Below are 21426 nucleotides of genomic sequence, written 5' to 3'. Positions count from 1 at the left end.
TTCACTGCCTAATCAATCCATATTTAAATAATTGCATCTGACTTAATCCAACTCCAGTAGATCTCCTATAAAGTTCTGATCTACTGAATACTGAAATCAGGTTGAATTAGAATCTATGGAAGCATACATTTCAAGAATAGGTCTGGATCTCAGTTTTCAAAAGTCTTTTGCAAACATTTCCCAGCACTCTTCCGAAAGTTGGGACATCATCTCTTTCTGTGCTGATGTTACTAGCTTTGTTTCTTCAGGTGGTTTGCTTTGCTGGCAGGCAGAAGAAATGTTGCAAAATGTAATGGATGAATAGCTTCTTTCAAATCTTTTATTTCCTTATTTTGGACTTGTGCTGATTTGACACTTCTATTTTTGAATCTCAGTTGAGAAAATTACAGTAAATCTACTGCAATGGTTGGAAAAATCCCAGAAAGGATTAAAGATTAAAAGCTGGGAAAGAATGTACTGAAGTGTAATACCCCCATTTCTTGATACCAGCCTTGGTCTATTCAGTTCTTTGCACATATGGATGTAGGTGACGATAGGATGTTACATCATTTGGGAAATTTGGCTCATTTTCCGTATGTCTGAGGGATGTGAGTTGCTGATCAAATGTGATAAGTTCTATTGACCTGTTTGCTAGTGATTATCTTTCCCAAGTGTGGACTTTCTTGGAACACAAAGCATTGGCTGATCCCAACCAGGGGCGGGATTCTGTGGCCTTTAAAAGTTGCTCTTGTATTCACTTGCCTACAAGACAAACTTGGTTTATCCAAGACAGAGAACGAACAAGACAGCTTTTATTACAAAAGAAAATCTAAGAACACAGGCCCACTCAAGAAAGAAAGATGAAACTTCAAATTATCTGCATGCTCTTCATTTTACTTAGTGCTGCTACCAGAAACCTCTGTGCATTCTCAATTCAGGTAAGAACAAAATTATTAATACTATGCCAAGATTTGCCCTCCAATTTCTTGGACATTTTCTTTCTCTGCCAAAGTAGCTGTTGTTTTCCTGCCTTTTTCTTCAGGTGCTTCACTATTTCTTTAGATTTATTTTCTTCCAATCATGTCCTTGAGCTTCCTTAATTATCACAGAGTGGCAAATGAAGCCTTGTTTTCTGGTTCTCCACTTTTCTCCATCTTTCCATCCTTCTGTAGTCCTGCTGGCAATCCTTTCTTCTTAGTCAGAGAAAATCCATGGAAAGTAATCTCTCTGGAGGTCTTCCTCTAGCATTTCAAGGAAGCCTGGAAGGTTGCAGGTTGCTGGAGAGAAGACTGTGTTGTGAAAGTCAGAATGTTCATACCTCTCAGCTGTCTCCTAATTAATGGACTTTGGATTGCTCTGAGCTTTTCAAAAGCAGGACAGGAAAGTTGTTGCAGGACCACTGCATGTAGCACAGAGTGGTAGATTAAAATACAGCTGTTTCTAGTGACCACTAATGGAGTTTTGGAGTTAAAATATTGAACCAGAACTGGGGAAATTTGTTTTTAAGACCCTACTTGGTTGTGGAGCTCACTAGATGGTTTGGCAGCCATCTCAGAGAGAAGACATCGCCTTTCATGTGTGGTGTTCTAAGTCCTCAGAAAAAAAGGCAGAAGAAATATGAAGATGTAAAAGTATATAAAGAGACAACTGGATGGAGAGTGCTTGATGACCTTTGGTTGCAGAGGTGATTGCAAAATGTTGGAGGAGATTCCTGAAGAAAACTCAGAATAGAACTAGACTGTTATTATAAAGACCAAAGGCACTGAAAATCAGGATAGCTAAAAGAGAGGTTAAAGGATAAAAGTTTTCTCCTGTTTTGTGGGTGGGCAAAGGCAGGGGAGAAAGGAAAGACTAAACCTCAAGTGTTGCAGGGATCATAAATACATTTTTAACTCTTTCTGATGAATTCATGAGAAGGAAGGGAGGAGGATGATCCATTTTTGTATGTCTGGCAGGTCCATGTGACCAAGCTGTAGAGTAGGATGATGATAGGCTGTCACTTTGTGGACTCCATTCTGTATCTGTCCAATAGCAACTGAATGTAGAAAAATGTCCAGAGAGATGAGATTGCAAGAGGAGATTAGCTGTGATATTTATTCCCATCAGCTGCTCCTCTTCTCTTATGCTGGACCTAATCTAGTCAGCCTTTCCTTGTTCTGGTTCCTACTCATGAGAGGAGAAAGACACCAACACCATGGGTATTAAAATTGGAGGGGACCACCATGTTCACACCTAACAGCACTAGCCTTGCTTCTTTCTTCTATGTTGCTAGCATGGCTAGAACCACAGAAAAACAAAAACCCTGAAATGTGGCATTGATACCAAGCAAGTTTGGTGAATTTTATCTCTTTTTCCTTTGAAAATTTCAGCATGACAAATTCCTTGGGGTCCTGTGCAAGGAAGCAAAACAAAAACACACAATATTTTTATGCTTTCAGATCAAGGCTGGGCAATCTGCAGTTTAATTTCAAAATCCTTCAGACTGCTTGCCAGTGATGTGCCCATTTCTCGGAAGGAAGGAAGGAAGGAAGGAAGGAAGGAAGGAAGGAAGGAAGGAAGGAAGGAAGGACCTTCCTTCTGGTTCTGACCATGTCCCATTGCTAATGCAAATTCTTCTGGGGGATTATGGCCTTTGAGAGGAAAATAATCCTGCTCCCTAACTTTAAAGAGTTGGCACCTAATGTGTAGAAAGCTGAATTCACACACCTTGCTTAATCCTCAACTCAGCTTAACAAGCATCGCATCACATGCAGTGTCCAAACAAATACATCTTAAGTGTTTGACCTAAGACAGTGGCTGAGTTTCCCACCAGAAGCTGAACCCCAAGCTAGCTGACTCCATTTTAGTCTACTCTAGGATCTTCTGTAAACATGGTAACCAAAGGCTATTTTTCAAATATTTTTTCCTCAAAAATAGGAGACTTGAAAGAAGTTTCTTTCTTTCTTCCTCTTTGCAGAGAGATGTCCAGAAAGACTCGGCCAGTTTGGATACCTACAAAACAGAAACCACTGGACTGCAGGTGAGACCAGTGTCTGTGTGCTGCTTGTAATATTCCAGTGCATAAGTCAGAAGAAGTATGGGGAAGATGTAGCTCCGTTTGCAATTCCTACATTCTGAATTTTACAGTTGCAGGAAGACTCCTATCTGTCAGTTGCAGCTTCTCCTGTTCTACTTTTATTTTGGTTTCTTTCCCAATTGTAGATTTTTTTAAAACAAAAATTTATTAAACAGATCTTTATCTAAGCACTCAAATTGATACACTAGGAATTTTGAAAGCACATTTCCTTAGAAAAGTCCGTTCAATTTCTTGCAAGTCCTATATGCCCTGGAGTACCAGAAGCTGCCTTATGCCATGTCAGATTATGTTCTTCTCAAGTTCAGTCATCTAACTGATTCTACCAGATGTAACTCTGTGAAACCTCCTGCCCTCCAGATGTTTTGTATTACAAGTCCCACATCCTCCTTTTCCATCCTACTGAGATATAAGTTTACAACACCCAGAATCCCCAGCAATTATGGCCATTGGACATAGATGCCTTCAAACAGGACTTAACTTCAACCAGACCAAGCTCTGGTCACAATCAGTTGACAGCTTTGGTGTTTTTACTTTGGTCATACAATCACATTTCAAAAAGCTTCATGTTAAGAATAGGTACAAGAGTCGCACGTCAATGGGCAGGCCATCAAAATCTATATAATAAACAAACCAACCCTGCAGGATCAGGATATTGGGCCTTCTACTCCAGCATTTGGGGACATGAAGTTGCCAATGAGATGTGTTTATGAAGCCCACAAGTCTGGCCTGAAGGGTGATGGTCCCCTTCCACTAGCAATTAGTGTTTAAGGCCTGTTTCAGGAGTTAATAGACAGCCATTAGGATTCGAAGCCATTGATGGCCTGATCTTCCATCCAAGCCATCCAAATTGGTAGCCATTGCCACAACTACTGGTAGCTAATTCCATAATCTATATATGTTGCATTCTGGTCTGTAAGTCTCCTTTTGAAATACAGTATTGTGCATACACAAAGAGTAAACACTTTGTTTGTCCCCACAGGCATGGCTATCAAGACGCAAGCGCCACGTCAGCCACTTTGCTCTCTGCAGATATTGCTGGGACTGTTGTGGAAACAAGGGTTATGGCTACTGCTGTTTGACATGAAGAGGACAAAGGTCTTGATGGATGGCAACTCTGCTGTGGAGCTGCCCATCTCCTTGTAGCATTGACCCTTCCAATCTCCTCACATTGGCCTCCAGGTCTCATGACACATTCTTCTTATTTATTAGTTTGACAATATTTGGGTGTTTTTACTTGCTTGATGTTCTTGTCAGTTCTTGCGAATTAAACATATTTTTATCTCACATGTGCTGTTATGGATTTGTGACCCCTACCTCTGTATGATCTTTTCCTGCCAAAGGCTAAAAAGAAGAGGGCATCTTATCACATATACAGAAGCTGGTTAGCTTGGCAGTTGAATCTTGCTTCAGCGTGGCTGGCACAACAGCTTACAGGTAGTCCTTGTTCAGCAACCATTTGAAGTTACGACAGTGCTGAACGAGGGGACTTACAACTGTTCCTCATAATCACAGCATCCTCATGGTCACATGATTGCAATTGGGGCACTTGGCAACTGGCTCACAATTATGACAGTCACAGTATCCCACAGTCATGCGATTGCCATTTACAACCTTCACTGCCAGCTTCTGACTAGCAAAGTCAACGGGGAAGCTTGCAGGAGATCACAAATGGCAATCGTGACTGTAAGATGCTGTGACTGCGCAGGGTTCGCCTAACAACGGCAAGTGGAACTGCTGCATCTGCTGTTGTAAGTCAGCATAGTCATGTGACATCGCGCTTTACGACCGTGTTGCTTAGCGATGGAGTTGCTGGTTGCAATTACCATTGTTAAGCAAGGACTACCTGCATTATTATTCTCCACCATAACTGAGAGCATCAAACCAGCTGGAGATGGGGGAATAATGGCCCAGGGCAGGTCATGCATCTCCCTGCATCTTGTCATCTCTGTCTACCCAGCTGTAGCTTGCTGCCCAAGGAAGCTGCTCTGCAGGATATGGTTGAACCTGAATCTGCCTGATTCAAAATCTGTTCCAAATATCTCCTAAAACTTGCTAGCAAACAGGACTCTGGGGATTTCCATAACACACTGTAGAAATCCCCAGTAAAGCCTGGGTTTACAAAAACACAATTGCAATGTTCACACAACACACTATGCCCAAATAAGCCTTATTCTGGCTTAATGTGAAAGCCTGTTTCATACTATCTGCTAAGACAACATCTGGGTTCCCATACATGGCAAACCATAAATTACCTGATTAGCCTGATCTTGAGTGTTGTGATGACTCAACAGAAGTGTATGAAAAACCATATGAAGCTGTTTTAGGTTGAATCAAGCCATAGATCTACTCAGCCAACATGGATATAGGCCCTCTTGCCATCCATCCCCTTTCAAGTCCTGCATCTATGCTTTAAACATCTGCATGGAAGGCAAATGTGGTGCAGATTTTCTATATAATGGCAGCTAGGTCTTCAAGACACAGGAACCCCGTAATGTTATGATGGCCACCTGACAGTCAGCATCTTGGAAGCTGGAATATCATGCAATCATCCACAAAAATCTCCAGAGGATTTTCTCCACCATCCCAAACTGGTGATAAAGCAACAGGGACACACTTTAAGTACAAAAATTGAGACTTATAATTTGAAAGCCTGAATAAAATCTATTAATTCAGTTGGCTCAGAACAGAAGGAACATTTTGAGTTTCAGAAGAAAAAAGTGGGTGGTGGTGGTGGTGGTAAAAGAGTTACAGTTCCATAAGTTTCAACAAGCAGACCTGGTAGCCACTGGAGGATCAGTAATATTTGCCCACAGGAAGATGACTAGAGGGAGCTAATGCCATCAATATTTCCATTCAGCTTTGGAAATTAGACCCTAACCAGGCAACATGCCTTTCCTTCAAGTACAGGTAGCCCTCACTTAACAACAGTAATTGGGACTGGTAATTAGGATGGTAGCAACAGTTATGGTAATGATGGTAACTGGGACCAGTTGCTGCAGTTAAGCAAATCCTGCATGGTCATTAAGCATGATGTCTCTCGATCACCATTTGTGACCTCCTGCCAGCTTCCCCATTGACTTTGTTTGTGGGAAGCCAGCAATGAAGGTCTCAAATGGTGACTGCAGGGTGCTGCAACTGTCATAAATGTGGGCCAGTTGCCAAGCGCCTGAATCGCCATCACATGACTGCAGGGACACTGCAACGGCTGGAACTTCAAGGAGTCCCATTTGTTCAGTGCCGTCGTAACTTCGAATGGTTACTGAACGAGTGGTCATTAAACAAGGACTACCTGTAGTACGAATGTTCCTTGTTGCAGGGAGAGTTTACAATAATAATCTTCCCCAGGGACTTTGGAGAGATATGGCTTGATAAAAGGTTCCCCACAAATTTCATCATATCAATATTCTAATTGCAGTTATGCCTTTCCAAGTCTCCTGACCAATCACTGTCTGAGGAGGAGATGCTGGCTGGGGGAAACTATGGGTGTGGATGGGGAATTCCCAGAAGTGGAGAATCCATGACCCCCCTAGATGTTGCTGGATTATACCTCCCTGCAACTCTCACCTATGGCCATGTTGGTTGGGCTGCTGGGAGTTGTAGTTCAGAGATATTTGTAAAAGGGCCAGAGGTTCCCCATGCATCTAGGAAGTGTCATATAAGCACGTGTTACACAGGAGATCTCAAGATCTTTTGCCCATGCTCATGTTGGGTCAGATGTTGGAGTAGAGTTGATCACTGCCACAGGGAAACTGCCAATCGCTTATCCCATAATATTCAGTGGCCTTTTCTGTTGATATATTCTCATAATCTTCTGCCTTCTCCATATTCTCATAGGTCTTGCTGGCGCTTAATTCCTTTAAAAATGCAGAAGAAACAAGAGGAAAGATTTTAGTTCAAACAACTTAATAAAAATAGTTACCTTTATGTATTAAGGGCCTTACACTATCTTGAAAGGTCTGCAGGGAGAGTGATAGCAAATGATGAAATATTGTCCTGACGAAAACCATCTGACTTGGACCCAAGTACGGAAGGCCCATGATGTTGTGACATGATGCAAACATTTCCTCATTTTTTCCATCATTCCTGTTTGTACCAGACTAGCCGACATTTATTCTTTGAGTAAATATTATTACAGTACAATTCAGCTGTAAAACCTAATAGTTCCAACCCCTCATTTATGAGAATACTAGGAATGGTCCAAGATGTAGGTGGCCAAAAAAAAAAAAAAAAGATTTGGGTGACATATTTCAGATTAACAAATCTCTTTAGACTGTTGGCATACTTTTGATCTAGTTTTAGGTTCTCGTAAATCCCATCTAGGAGGTCATGTGTACCCTCATGCCTATAATCCCAGATTATGTTTTGATGATGGTGCAATAGTCTACATCCGTGTTTTTCAAACGTGGCAATGTTAATATGTGTGGACTTTAACTCCCAGCATTTCCCAGCCAGCTTGCTGGCTGGGGAATTCTGGGAGTTGAAGTCCACACAATATTAACGTTGCCATGTTTGAAAAACACTGGTCTACATGAAGGAAAAGGATGGGAATCATGGATCAATTCACCAACAGTTGGCAACTTGAGTCCTGTAGACCAGTGTTGCCCAAACTTGGCCACTTTAAGATGAGTGGACTTCGACTCCCAGAATTCCCCAGCCAGCCATGCTGGCTGGGGAATTCTGGGAGTCGAAGTCCACTCATCTTAAAGTGGCCAAGTTTGGGCAACACTGCTGTAGACGTTGCTGAATTATAATTCAAAGCATCATTCACCCCTGGGCTATGCTCTCTTAGGGTTCTGGAAACTGAAGGTCTACGTATCTGGATGGCATTGGGTTGGGGACAGCTGCTATTCTTGATTGCTCCAAAATTGCTTCATACATTATCAGAATCTTGGCCTCCTGGAACATTGGATTTGCTGTACATGTTGAGTTGTTCTTCCTCATTGTCTTTAGATGGCTTGTCTGTATTAAGGTAAATAATCTGCTCTCCATTTCCATGTATCCTGCGATTTTCCTCTTCCTCCCCTTGTCTCTTCTTTTTCCTTCTGGTCAAATAAATATCATACAAATAAAAGAAGGAAATTACCATCAGGGGATAAGATAAAAGCCAAGAAAGGAAAAATATCTAGCAAAATATACAGAGATTGGCAGGCAAAGCATTCTTGAGTGTGTCAGTAGTAAAAGTCCAGGAGCAGGACCCAGTGAAAAGATTGGCAAACCTTTTGGAAACCATCTTAAAATATTTGAAGGCACAAGCTAGATCAATCAAAACCAATACTGATTGAGGCTATTTCCCCATTAGTGAATTATAGCACCTTCATAGTATCACCCAGCCTGGAGGAATCCTCAGGGGGGTCAAGTCATGGTGAGGCAAATTATGAAAGCATGTTGTAGCCCAAGCTCTGTCCCTTTTGTACATGTGTCATGACATCACATACACGTATGAAAGAGGAAAAGCTTGCTTTACAATCATGTGGAACTAATGGTGCCGGAGGACAACACTGCTTTTGCCATTTTGATGAAAGCGTTGGCTCCTGCAGACAGCTCTGACCCAGCCTTCACTGAAGGGACATAAAGTTTGCTCCCTTTACTGTTATTTTGGTATGACAATGGTTGGATAACACTAGTGAGGACGCACTCTTAGAGCTGTGTGGCTGTAGTTGGATCTGACTGATCCTTTATACCTCTTACCTGTTTACTGTCACTTTGTAAATCAAAATTCCCAGCAAGGTAAAGAGGAGGAGGCCTGCAACAGCTCCCCCACATCCAATGAGCAAAAGAGGGATGTTCCCTGCAAAATGAGAGACACTGGCAAAGAAGTGATCAACAGGCAATTTAGGTCAGACATACCTTAAACAACCAGAAATTCTGCTTGCAAACTTTTTTCCACAAGTGCCTAGCCATGCTTCAATAGTTGGACTGCAGGCCTGCTGGCAGAGCCACCACACCACCACTTGGCATCCTTGAATAACTACATAGATCCTACATAGATCCTCCAGCCCTTGTGAAGCCAACTAGGAATATTTTGCCAGGCCAGCATTACAAACATGGAACTGGTTCTTCTTTTAGAAAGGTCATGTCTATTTCATTTATGCCTTTATTAGATTTTTAGCCTACCTTTCCTCTGAGAGCTCAAGGCAGCATGCATAGCACTCCCTCCTCCTTTGGGAGCATGACTGAACCAAAATTACCTAGGCAGCTATGAGTAATTACTAGAATGTAGGTGTTTCTGGTGCCAGTCGAACAGTTTCACCATTATACTGTGCTCCCTCTTGGGCTAAGAGAGAAGGATTGGCCCAAAGTCACCCAGGCATCTTCTGTGGCTAAGGCAACTTGAACTTGACTCTCCCTCTCCTAGTCCAGCACCTTAACCACTATATTACACAGGCTCTTCACTTATATGTCCCTACTGTCTTCTTTGCAACAGTAGAGAAACAGTTGCCCATTGCATTCCAGTCCATCTCTACAGCTATCTCTGGCTTCACTTTCCTTAGTCGTACCTGCCTTGAAGGTGGGCAGTGTGATTTGGCTGGTCCCGTGCTGATTGATGGCCTTGCAGGACAGGTGGGTGAAGTTAGATCCGGGCCCCCTCAGGATGCCAATGATGGTTTGTTCTCCAGAGTTCAAGGCCGCCCACAGCTCGGAGTTGTTGAAATCCCCAGGAACGGTGTGGTTTGGAAAATACCACTCAATTCTCGGAGGGGGGTTTCCCTCTGCCACACAGTAACAGGTTACAGTTTCTCCAGTTCTTGAGATAGTACAGTTGCTTTCGGGCCAAATCACTGGCTTATCTTAAAAAAAAAAAAAAGAGGGATTTGTTGCAAAGAAAGGAGGAAGCAACAGGCTAGGCTGGATTTGAACCATTGCTCCAAATCAGTGTTTCTCAACCTTAGTAACTTGAAGATGCATGGACTTCAACTCCTAGAATTCCCCAGCCAGCCATGTTGGCTGGGGAATTCTGGGAGTCAAAGTCCACGCATCTTCAAGTTGCTACTGTTGAGAAACACTGCTCCAAACAATCCCCAAGCTGTCCTGTTGTGGTGGCTTCCCCAAACTGCCCTGCAGAGAGTGCTCTTGGACACAGCAAAAACACGACATCCTTGTGGAATCCCCACAAAATAGGGATTAAAAGTCCGTTTGATGAGAACTAACTTTATTAAGGGTAAATGTAAATACTTACGAGGGAAAACACTCAATGTTCCCTGAGACAGACACCAGGTCAGTATGCAACGTTCGACTATGACATGTCCGTGTCAAGGGGTGAGTTTGCAAAGCTTTTATACCTAACACACTAAGCGTTTGTTCATCATGGGTGCAAAACAGACTGTCAATTAAAAATGTGTGAGAAACTAGCTTAGCAGCCTGCGAAACACTTTTCCGGTGAACTCCTCAGTATCTCGGCACCTAGCGTTTCCCTCACATATATTCCCAGGCCATGCTAGGCATCTACTATTTTTTTATACTAAAAGTTAAATGTGGTGTTAGCTTGGTTCAGAGTATACACCTCTCCAATATGGTTAAACAGGCTCTTAGTTCTACTTCTTTTACATAAAGCCAGGTTGCCCCTTGCCACAGTAGGTGGCAGCACCAAGCCAACCTTGGCCAATCTCACAAAAAGTACGCAGAGTTAGATCTGGTTAGCTCAAGAATAGAGCCTTGCTTAGCGCTGAGCAGCAGTGACTGGAGGGGGGCACAAGGGGTCAGACTACAAAACCAGTCTCACAGCACAAGCAATACCCTTTGGCTGGCTGGGGAATTCTGGGAGTTGAAGTTCATAGATCTTAAAGTTGCCACATTTGAAAAAACCCTGGGCTAGTGAGTATCTGAGGTTAAAGGCATAGGAAACAGCTTGGATGAAAGAAAAGGTTCAACTCCACCGGACAACCCAGCTGGGTGAGCTTGACTTATCAGCTTTTCTAAGCTCTCTGAAAGGATTAGATCAGAAACAGAAAAGCCCTAAAAGAGAAATCATTAAATTGTCCTCTCACACTCCATACTGAGGTAAGTAGGTGGGGAGTCCTCCCCCATGCCAACATCATTTTCTGCAACACAATGGTACGGCTCCCAGTCTCTCCGGATGTCCTTCAGCTTCACCTCTAGTCCACTGCCTGCTTCCTTCAGTGGTGCCTTGTGTGGCCCAAAGAACCAGTGGTAGCTGATGGGGGGTGGGTTTCCATGGCTCTCACATCGCAGAGTGGCACTGTCTCCTTCTTTTAGTCTTTGATTCCCAAGGATCACGATGGTTGCATTTTTGGGAGGATCTGATGGAGAAAATCAGAATGCAAGGAGACTTGCATAGGCTGTGCTCATTGCACCTCCAAACATTGCCTTCCTCCTCATCTCTTTCCCTGCCCCCAAATCAAAAATAGGCTTCAATGTCTATAAAGATGTCATACTCCAAAGGTGGTTGAACTTCAACTCCCAGTTCCTGCAGGTGGTGTGGCCAATAATGAGGATGATTGGGAGTTGTAGTTTAGGAACATCTGGGGTACTACCAGTTGCCTAGCTCTGCCCCATATACTGCTGAATCAATAATGGTGGAGCCTTTGCCAAAAAAACCATTACGGGTTTGAAAACATTGGGGAGCAGTTTTTAAGTCTTCCCCTAAGTGTGTTTTGGGGGGGTGCCCTTCTTCACAACAAATAAGACCCCCCTCCAACCAAGATGCCAAAGGGAGATTCTTCTCCCCCTTTCAATCAACATGAGGAGCCAATCTCCTTGAAACTTTAGAAAGAAGGAACATAGCTGGAAGCAGAAAACCATGAAGGACAGGAGAAAACAAGATGAGGACGTCTCCAAAAATCTCCCCAGCCTTATATTATATTTGATGCTGCCCATTAGTGCCCAAGATAAACCTAACAGATGTTTGACTTGATCAATAGCATTGGCATGGGCACCATTAATACTCCATACTCCAAACTCTTGAATTCCCCACCCCTACCAAAGCTTTCAATCTTCTGGAAAATAAACCCTGCAAATTCATGAGCATCGCAGCTATTTCAGAATAAAACAGACCAGATTGGCTGCCATTTCACTGCTGTGCTTGGACACTCACACTGAACATTCAGGTTGATCCTGCTGTGAATCTGTTGCCTGTTTGGAAAAGTTGCACTGCATTGCAGGTATCTGCCATGGTCCTTGTGGGAAGGGATGTAGTTAAAACTAGATTCTGTCCTCCAGGATCCCCCTGCCAAATGTTCTTGGATTGTGACAGCCTTGTCTTCCGCAAGATTCCAGGTGAGGACAGGTGGAGACAAAGGACAAGTGTGCAGGACTGAACAAGACACCTGGGTGGGATTGCCTTCCATCACTAGTCCCAGATCGCTCAACTCCAGCTGGTTAGGAGCATCTGCAAAAGCCATCAAAAGAGAGCCAATGAGTTGTGGGACAAGTGGGAACACTTATCATCTAGCCAGAACCACTATGAAGAGAAGCTTTGCAGTTGAAAATGGGGCTACATTTTCTGTTAGTTTTAGTAGTCTTTAAAAAAAATGAAAGACATAAAAAGAGTTCAGGGAATAGATACTTTTACAGTTACTTGCTGTAATTCAAAATAACCTTCAGATGTGCAATTTCTGCCGAAATGAACATGGATACCAATTCCAGCGATGAAAGAGAGGAGTGAGGTGTCATTGCAGCAACTTAAAGTTGTGCAATGACACATTGTGACTGAAAGATGCCAGATTGTAGATTAATGTAGATGCATGGCAAATATGGTGTTGGGAGAAGAAGAAAAACCCTACTTTAAAGTTAAATAGCTCAATGTGGCTTAGTCCTTCTAGACAACATTGCTTAATTGATGGGACTGAAAGCAAGCTGCCTCTGTCAGAGCATATAGGATGGTCAGACATTGCAGAAGACAGGTGGTCCCTCAAACAGCTAGTCCCTATGCCATGTAGAGTTTTATAGACAATAACCATCACCTTCAATCACACCTGGAAGCCAACTAGCAACCAGTACAGCTCATGTAGCAGGGGTATTACATGGGCATAGCAAATCTTGGCCATCGCTGCTTGTGCTGCCATATTCTGGAATGGTTTGAATGGTCTTCAAAGGCAGCTCCACAGACAGAAAATTGCAGCAGACACCTGCAAAGTGACCAAGGCATGAATGATCATGAGGAGTGCCTCTTGATCCAGGAACAGACACAACTGGCACACCAGTTGAACTTGTGCAGAGGTCTTTCTGGCCACAGCTTTTATCTGCTCCTCAAATTAATAGGGGCAAAATCCAGCTATTTATAAAATATCCTAACCTAATTTCAGGAAAACATTTCCATCCTCAGAAGAGGTCTTGACTCAAAGACGCACTGACCTGTTACCTCAACCTGGACAGTGACGTCGTAGAATCGATGCCAGACTGAGTCAGGATTGATCCAGACGTAATATCTCATAGCATCCTCCATCTGTACTGGATTGATGCTGAGGGTACAGTTGCCCTTTTCCAGATCTCCCACCACTTTTGTTCGTCCCTGGTATTTTTTTAGGACACTGCTTGGCGTTTTGCTGTTGTAGATTTCAGGGTAGGTCCAGGAATGATACTGGTACCAAGACACACTGAAACTGCTCTCCTGTAGATCCCATGAATCTGGGAAGGTGAAGGAACATGGGATAACCACACAGGATCCTTCTAGGGCTTGGATGGAGCTGGGCAGAGTGGAATTCCAGGTTGCAGAGATAGGACTGTCAAAAAGAACTGGAGAAAAAGTTGGGGAAGGGAGGTAAAAATGGAGCAGGATTTCAACTGGAGCTAAGATATGGGTTAGGTTGCCCCATGGCCCCTGAAGAACAGCCCTCACCATATGAAGGGAACCAATTGTGATGGACTTTAGTTCTTATGATTCTAGCTAGGTTGGGGAAAGTGGGATATATAGCAAAGGAAGCATCCAGATGGAACAGATCAAATGTCTGTCTAGTTCCTCATCCTGTTGACACAGCAGCCAATTCATTACGTATGCAATCCTTCAAGCAGGACCTAAACATGATGACCACTTAGATTCCCCAGCAGCCAGTCCAGAAGAACACTTTGTCCTGATGCCTGATTACAGAACTTACCTAGGAGAAATGTCAGAGGGAGATACTTGCTGGAGGGTTTCATGTTGCAAAGTCTCTTTGGGGTTGCAACCTTGAGAATGCCTCAAGGTTTGGGGAACAAGAACTCCTTCTTCTGGTCTTCTCCGTCATGCACAACCAAACTCTCCAATGGAAAAATTGGTTGGGAGAGGAAAAGTTGGAAAGCTGAAGGAGATGAACCAGAAACCAAAATTGAGACATTAGTAGATGATTCATTTAGATTGGTAATCAAGGCATTGATCATGGCCAAATACAGAGAAAAATGCATTCTATACATTCTTGGGGACATTCTAGATGGAAAAAAAAAACGCTTTTGGCTGAAAATCTTGTAGCTTGTAAGGCTTGAACCACCACCAGAAGTACTAACTTTGCACTTAGGGAGCATGGAGTAGTGTGGAATAAGCTTTGCCTGTTGGATTTCTGCCACCTCAAGGATGTTGAAAGCTTCCATGGTCTCTGCCATTAAAAAAAACCCAGCCTTCAAGGCCTCCTTTCATTTGTGTTGCTTAAACATGTGGCAGTGTTGAAATACAAGACTCAGACTCCTGGCAGAAGTTCTTCTAGCCTGATGAAACTGGGAGAAAGGATTCTTGCAAGAAATAGCAAGAGATTATCCCATCCCTATTCTCCAACTCTGACTCCCAACTCCAACTCTTTGATGGAAAGCAAAAGTGATCAAGTATTAAATATGGGCAATGAACATGCTGAGACAAGTTTTACCTCTACTAACGTCTCTCTAATGTCCCAGTGGTGATGTCTTTCTAGGAATTCCAGGCCAATGAATGGGAGGGGTTACTAACTTCTTTTTTGAAACATGATTATTCTCACAATGATCATCAATCCCAGCACAGATTGGATTGCTGCTGATGCCCACTTAAACTGTCCTGAGATATTTTGCCAAATTAAGACCAAATTTAAGATGACATCTTCCCCTTTCCGTTCCATATACTGACTCTGAATAGATTCACAACTGGCTCTTGTTTCATCACTAAACTTGAGGTACTCCATCCCAACCAAAGTTAACAGGCTAGTTTATGGGGGTGGGGTGGGGAAGGCATGTTGGCCAAGGAGATCCGTTAGGAGGATCAAGAGATTTACACAGGGGAGCTGCTGCTCCTGCTCTAAATCATTTGTCATCAGAAGCAGTCACTCAGTCTGCCTAATGGTAGAGCTGGCCCATCGTTATATGAAAGGTTCTTCCAGCAGGTTCTTCTCCGCAAGCCAACTTAAAACTGAAACTAGTTTCAGTTAGAGCAGATTTTTCTTCATTGAGAAACGGAGCACATCTATAGATAGAAACAGCTGGGCGGGCGATGCTCATTCCCCTCCCCGCGCCCTCCCCAAAGATGCTGGCAGACACCAGAGGCCTTGATCAAGAGTAGATCCCCTGGGCTCAGTGGTATTTATCAGAACCTCTAACGTGACCCAGTTAATTGTTGCCAGCAGCCAAATGCAACCCTTTGCAATCTGTGACCTTCCATTCCATACACGCTGGAGCAAAAGTCACAGCCACCCTCCCCACATCCTGATCACACACATGTGCTGCCAAGTCCAGTGGCAGCAGCAGCAGAATGAATAACATTCTGGAAAAAGTGAACTTGAAGAAATGAAAGTTGTAGCCCATGCAGATTTAAAACAACTGCCTCTCAGGCTGAACTGACTGGCTGAAGAGCACTTAACTGCCACAGTGCAAAGGGAGTCACACCATCTGAACCAAAGGACTTGTTCATAGGGGGACTGGTGGTGATTCATTAGGAGTGAGGCACATGTTTAAAGGTCATTTGCCCTCCTGTGCGTGGGACTTTGACTACAATCATTAGCCATCGCTTCCTGATGAGCAATGATTGTTTTATCCTGCAACTAAGGCTGCTGGCCAAGTGATGAGGGCTCTAACCTGGGGGTGAAGGACTGCAGACTTGATCTTGGGAAGGGAGCAATGAACTGTTAAGGGAGGAGGAAAGATCACCCAGTCTTGGGGAAGTGAAAGAGTGAAAAGAAACTCAAAATAACCCACCTTGGTTTTGTTTGGTATAAGACGGGGTAGAGAGAAACTCTGATAGAAGAACAGAAACTCAAGTTTCTGTGATTCTACCCTACAACAATCAAGAACCTTCCTGGACTCCCTACTGCTCCTGGTCCTTGACTTGGCCTACCTCAATGGATGACACCGGGCTAGGGTTGTGCCTTTTGCAGCAATTTCATCAGCTGAACTCAGAAGGTTTTGTATTTTTTGGGGTGGGATGAAAATTGTGCGGATTGTACGCCACCTTCTGCAGATCCTGTTCTTCAAAACATGGGAGCAGAACTCAGAAAAAAATCATAGCTTCTCTACCATGCTATGCTCAAACACCTCTAAATGCTCATGTAGGTTATAAACCCAGCACATATCTTAGTTTGCAACCTTTTTACATCCTTTCAGAGTAGGCGATGGACTATTGAAAGGTATCCCTTAAGGACATGGGGGATTCTTCGCATGCTCCCCGAAGCACTCTTGCTGACCTATTCCAAATTATGCTGAGCATATACTCAGAAAACAGGCTGAGTTCACTTCACATGTTTATTATGGGGGACAAGTTTTGCACACTTTTCATTTCAGAGGGGGAGAGATATTCATACCATTCCTTTCCTCTATCCTCCTTCGTCTTTGATAGTGTACTCTCCTATCATATCCACTGCCTGTCCCTCCTTTGACTGTAAGTCACGAGATTTACTGAAGAGAAAGCTGCACCTCATCAAAAGTTCTCCATCTTTCAGTTGCTAGAAATAGCTACCAACTTCCATCCTGCACTGCAGGGGTAATGGTCCTCTCTGCCACTGCGACTCAGTTGATTTTCATCTGCCCTAGCCTGAAAGACCTTGACCCAATGTCCATCTCAGTGCACATCATCCATACCTCTTTTGACCATAACTATTTACAACAAGGGAACTTAAATATCATTCTGGATGAAATATGGCCACCATGTATGGGCTGCAAAGATCCAGAGGACCACTAGATAACCCACCAATTTTGGCAGGCAATTTTGAAAGGCACTGGCAGTTCTGTTTGCTTGATCAGTTTGCTCAGGATCTTACTAGTGCTCAACTTGGTATGCTGGTTCGGGGAAAAAAGTTGGTGGGTGGCAAAGTTCAGCTCCCATGTGCTAATTTTAAGCACAGCATTTGGCAAAATGCATTCCCCCCTCCTAAAACACACACACACACACACCCAACAACAGTTTGGCTTCTGAATGTGACATATTTCAAATGCACATGAAATTCTGTTTCAGCTTCAGGCTCTGGCCACAGTTGTCAATTTACTAATGATCGTTGTGCATGGAAATTGCTCGCAGCGCAAAGACTGAACTTTTGCTCTCCCATCTCTTTCTTTCTCTCTCTCTCACACACAAACTCACATAGCGAGAGACATACTTCAATGGAGGTGGATATGTGTAGCTCAGGGTTGAACTGTGGGGTCCTTGGGATTCTCTGAGCTTGGTTCTTTTCTTGCAAACGTTTCATTACCTGGCTAGGGTACATCTTCAGCACCAGCATGGCAAGGCAGGCTACAGCAGATAAATAGAGAGCAAACCTCATCCCATTTTAGCACTGAAGATGTTCCCTAGCCAGGTAATGAAACATTTGCAAGAAAAGAACCAAGCTCAGAGAACCCCAAGGACTCCACAGACATACTTCAAAATTAAAACCAGGCAGCTGTAGCTATCTGCTGTTGAAATTATCCTATCCTGTCCTTTTCTTCTATCTATAAAATTCCAGGTGGCATCTCCATAGCCTTCCTTCTCCCCATCAATGCACATACCCTACCCCACCTCATCTGATCATTCTGACACAGCTTCCTCAATGTGTGCGCATAGAGCAGAACAGGTGGTCACCATTCTGCAGGCATTCAGACACCTCTAGGACAGGTTGCTACACCATCCCTATTTTTTTTCTGACAGTTTCTCTTTTCGGCCAATGCAACAGAAATGGCAGTGACACGATCCCATTCTTTCCAAGAGGCCAACAACCTGAGCGTGAGAACGACACCTTGAAGGGTTTCATTCCCAGCATCTTTCTCACATTTGCTACAGCATAAGTGTGCTAAGCTTCAATATGGGTTGTTTGCTTTTGACTTAGTCTGTTGTTTGAATCCAGACACTGTGGTTTGTAAATGATGGATTCAAGAGCCCAACAACTGTGATTTATCAATAAACTGTACTTAAACAAGCCATGGTTTAGCATGAAGTGGGAATCCTGTGGCACATGGTAAGCTGGACAATCCGATGTCAATTTCTACTAAACTTGGAGACCCAAGAAACTGCCTTTACTGGAACAACTTGGACTCTCCAGAACTAGTCAGGATTTTTCAAACATGCTAAAAAAGCCTGGATTCTGCATGTGATTGTGACTGCGTCCAACCTGTACAGAATTCCTCCCTCCCTCCCTCCCTCCCTCCCTCCCTCCCTCCCTCCCTCTCCATTACTCTCTCCCATTTTTTTCCTCTTTATTTTCATTCTTAGATCCCAACCTGATTAAGCCCATGTCTTGGTTTAAAAGAAAGGAATATACTGCATATTCCTTGAGGCCGCGTTTGTACAATATGCTAAGTTTAGTTTGTTTTCCACCAGGGTTCATTTAATGGAATCATTGTATTACACAAACTGATCCAGTGGAGTTCATTTATAGTTCGCAGTATTACCTAAACCAAGAAAATAGGGTAACTTCAGCAAACCAAGATGACAATGAACCAAATATAGCATGTTGTGCACAAGCATTGAATTGGAGTAAATTTTGACCAAACACACCTGTAGTCAGAATTAACCTGGCAACTTAATTTTCTAAGGTTGTCTCTTAAGGTTTAAGATTTCTTAAACACACATTCTGGAGTCAGCCTTCCTGAAAATGTAGAAATTACTTCTGAAACAACATTAATAAAATAATACGGGTGGTTGTTAATTGTATGAGCTTCTGCTAATAATTCAGTTAAGTCTATATACATTTGTGTGTGCGGAAGAAAAGAACACACATCAAGAAAAAGCGCATCTTCTTGGCTTCTCTGTTATGTGCACCAAGCCATTGCTTTAGAAGAGGCATTCTGCTTTCAACCACTTGCAAATTAGAGAAACCTCTTTTAAAATGGGCTTGCCCACTCTAGGGCTTAACGATTATACAGGTGCGCACGTATACCAGATAAAATATCGACTGATTGATCTCTTAAATTATTGGTGCCATCTAATATCAGGAATAAAAGGTTCCTAGCATATTACCCAACTGAGTGATTGACTCTGATCACCAGGCTTCAAACCTTCCTTGTTTTTAAACATCAAGACTGTGAAATGTTAAGACAGTACCACCTAGTAGTGAGAGCAAAGGACTATAGCAAGCTCAGACCGGGGGGGGGGGAATCTTTCTGTCTTATCCCTGGGAACTTTCATCTTATCTACGGAAGACTCCCAGATTTCTACCTGGGGGAGTGGGAGCGAGATCCCTTCGCAACTGTCTGAAACTGAGTGGAGCAGAGATATACTTTATGGAGTCCATCAATTTCAGCTTGGGTACTATGAAAAAATGGTAAGATTCTGCTCGCTGTTGGAGCCCAGATTTGCAGGTATGGGTTTGTGCCCAAATTAGTGGAGATACCTTCTGCTGAAGTAGGATGGCGGGTAATTTAAAAGAGGGGGCTCACAAGCTCAGATTCTTCTCTCAGCTATGAGAATATTAACAAGCATTTTTCTCCTTCCCATCTTTGTTCTGTTCTCAAATGCCCCCCCCACCCCCAGAGCCCCCTTCTCTCCCCAAGCTCTCCCAGAGGGACTCACCTGTCACAAGTCAGGGGGACCCCAGCTGCTCCCCCCATCAGCACCTGCACCCGGACCAGCAGCTTCTTCATGCTCTAGTTCTTCTGTTCTCTGACAGCCTCTTTACCATTTCATCCCGCCCCCCTCACTCTCCCCAGTATCCTCTCCCCGGGCTTGTCAACTATGAATAATCATCTCTCTCGCCCAGGACTTGCGAAGTTTTGGTGCGCTGCTGTTCTCAGCCTCATCTGAGCTTCAACCGGCTTTCCAACCATGCTACATCTTGCCCCACTACCTGCTGCTCTGGAATTGCAAGTAAAGCTGAAATGCCCTTCCTGGCATCCATGTGCGGTTCTTCATTCTGTCTTCCATGGCCTGTTCCTACAGTAGTTTTCAAATCTGCATCCTGCAACACGGGATTTGATCTGTTCACTTCCTAGTTAGGTAGGTAGATGATACAGATGATAGAGAGAGAGAGAGAGAGAGAGAGAGAGAGAGAGATATCATCTCCATCCATCTGTCCATCCGTCCCCCCTCTCTCATCATAGATAGATAGATAGATAGATAGATAGATAGATAGATAGATAGATAGATAGATAGATAGATAGACAGACAGACAGACAGACAGACAGACAGACAGACAGATAGATAGATAGATAGATATCATCTCCATCCATCCATCCATCCATCCATCCCCCCTCTCTCATCATAGATAGATAGATAGATAGATAGATAGATAGATAGATAGATAGATAGATAGATAGATATCATCTCCATCCATCCGTCCATCCATCCATCCCCCCTCTCTCATCATAGATAGATAGATAGATAGATAGATAGATAGATAGATAGATAGATAGATAGATATCATCTCCATCCATCCGTCCATCCATCCATCCCCCCTCTCTCATCATAGATAGATAGATAGATAGATAGATAGATAGATAGATAGATAGATAGATAGATAGATAGATAGATAGATATCATCTCCATCCATCCGTCCATCCATCCCCCCTCTCTCATCATAGACAGACAGACAGACAGACAGACAGACAGACAGACAGATAGATAGATAGATAGACAGACAGACAGACAGACAGACAGATAGATAGATAGATAGATAGATATCATCTCCATCCATCCATCCATCCATCCCCCCTCTCTCATCATAGATAGATAGATAGATAGATAGATAGATAGATAGATAGATAGATAGATAGATAGATAGATATCATCTCCATCCATCCGTCCATCCATCCATCCCCCCTCTCTCATCATAGATAGATAGATAGATAGATAGATAGATAGATAGATAGATAGATAGATAGATAGATAGATAGATATCATCTCCATCCATCCGTCCATCCATCCCCCCTCTCTCATCATAGATAGATAGATAGATAGATAGATAGATAGATAGATAGATAGATAGATAGATAGATAGATATCATCTCCATCCATCCGTCCATCCATCCCCCCTCTCTCATCATAGATAGATAGATAGATAGATAGATAGATAGATAGATAG

At 43.2% G+C, this 21426-nt stretch overlaps 2 protein-coding genes across 2 annotated transcripts; one reads left to right on the top strand and one right to left on the bottom strand.

Moving 5' to 3' along the window:
• The first annotated feature begins 740 nt into the window (after positions 1 to 740).
• On the top strand, positions 741 to 4341 carry HAMP (hepcidin antimicrobial peptide). The gene is made up of 3 exons (XM_015890261.3): positions 741 to 917; positions 2936 to 2998; positions 4035 to 4341. Exons 1-3 carry the CDS (start codon positions 840 to 842, stop codon positions 4137 to 4139), a joined length of 246 nt encoding a protein of 81 aa, XP_015745747.1. The 5' UTR covers positions 741 to 839; the 3' UTR covers positions 4140 to 4341.
• Positions 4342 to 5710: 1369 nt separating this feature from the next.
• Positions 5711 to 20002, bottom strand: LOC112542218 (B-cell receptor CD22-like). Its single transcript, XM_025174485.2, has 9 exons — positions 19920 to 20002; positions 14107 to 14289; positions 13367 to 13747; positions 12108 to 12401; positions 11041 to 11313; positions 9553 to 9843; positions 8744 to 8843; positions 7932 to 8097; positions 5711 to 6909 (listed from the first exon to the last, which is right to left on the bottom strand). Exons 2-9 carry the CDS (start codon positions 14147 to 14149, stop codon positions 6766 to 6768), a joined length of 1692 nt encoding a protein of 563 aa, XP_025030253.1. The 5' UTR covers positions 14150 to 14289; positions 19920 to 20002; the 3' UTR covers positions 5711 to 6765.
• Positions 20003 to 21426: the final 1424 nt, after the last annotated feature.

The sequence above is a fragment of the Python bivittatus genome, unplaced genomic scaffold, assembly GCF_059951505.1.
Source record: "Python bivittatus isolate LINGU-HERP-01145 unplaced genomic scaffold, Pbiv_v1 ctg000310_np1212, whole genome shotgun sequence".
NCBI classification, from domain to species: Eukaryota; Metazoa; Chordata; class Lepidosauria; order Squamata; family Pythonidae; genus Python; species Python bivittatus.
This window is presented reverse-complemented; position numbering and strand designations above follow the sequence as displayed.

Excerpts from the sequence above, each read along its gene's own strand:
- HAMP (XM_015890261.3), top strand. The coding sequence starts at position 840 with ATGAAACTTCAAATTATCTGCATGCTCTTCATTTTACTTAGTGCTGCT. Across the intron at positions 918-2,935 it reads TCTGTGCATTCTCAATTCAG|AGAGATGTCCAGAAAGACTC; the intron begins GTAAGAACAAAA and ends TCCTCTTTGCAG. Across the intron at positions 2,999-4,034 it reads CAGAAACCACTGGACTGCAG|GCATGGCTATCAAGACGCAA; the intron begins GTGAGACCAGTG and ends TTGTCCCCACAG.
- LOC112542218 (XM_025174485.2), bottom strand. The coding sequence starts at position 14,149 with ATGAAACCCTCCAGCAAGTATCTCCCTCTGACATTTCTCCTAG. Across the intron at positions 13,748-14,106 it reads CCCTCTGACATTTCTCCTAG|TTCTTTTTGACAGTCCTATC; the intron begins GTAAGTTCTGTA and ends CTTTTTCTCCAG. Across the intron at positions 8,844-9,552 it reads ACTGCCCACCTTCAAGGCAG|GGAACATCCCTCTTTTGCTC; the intron begins GTACGACTAAGG and ends CTCATTTTGCAG.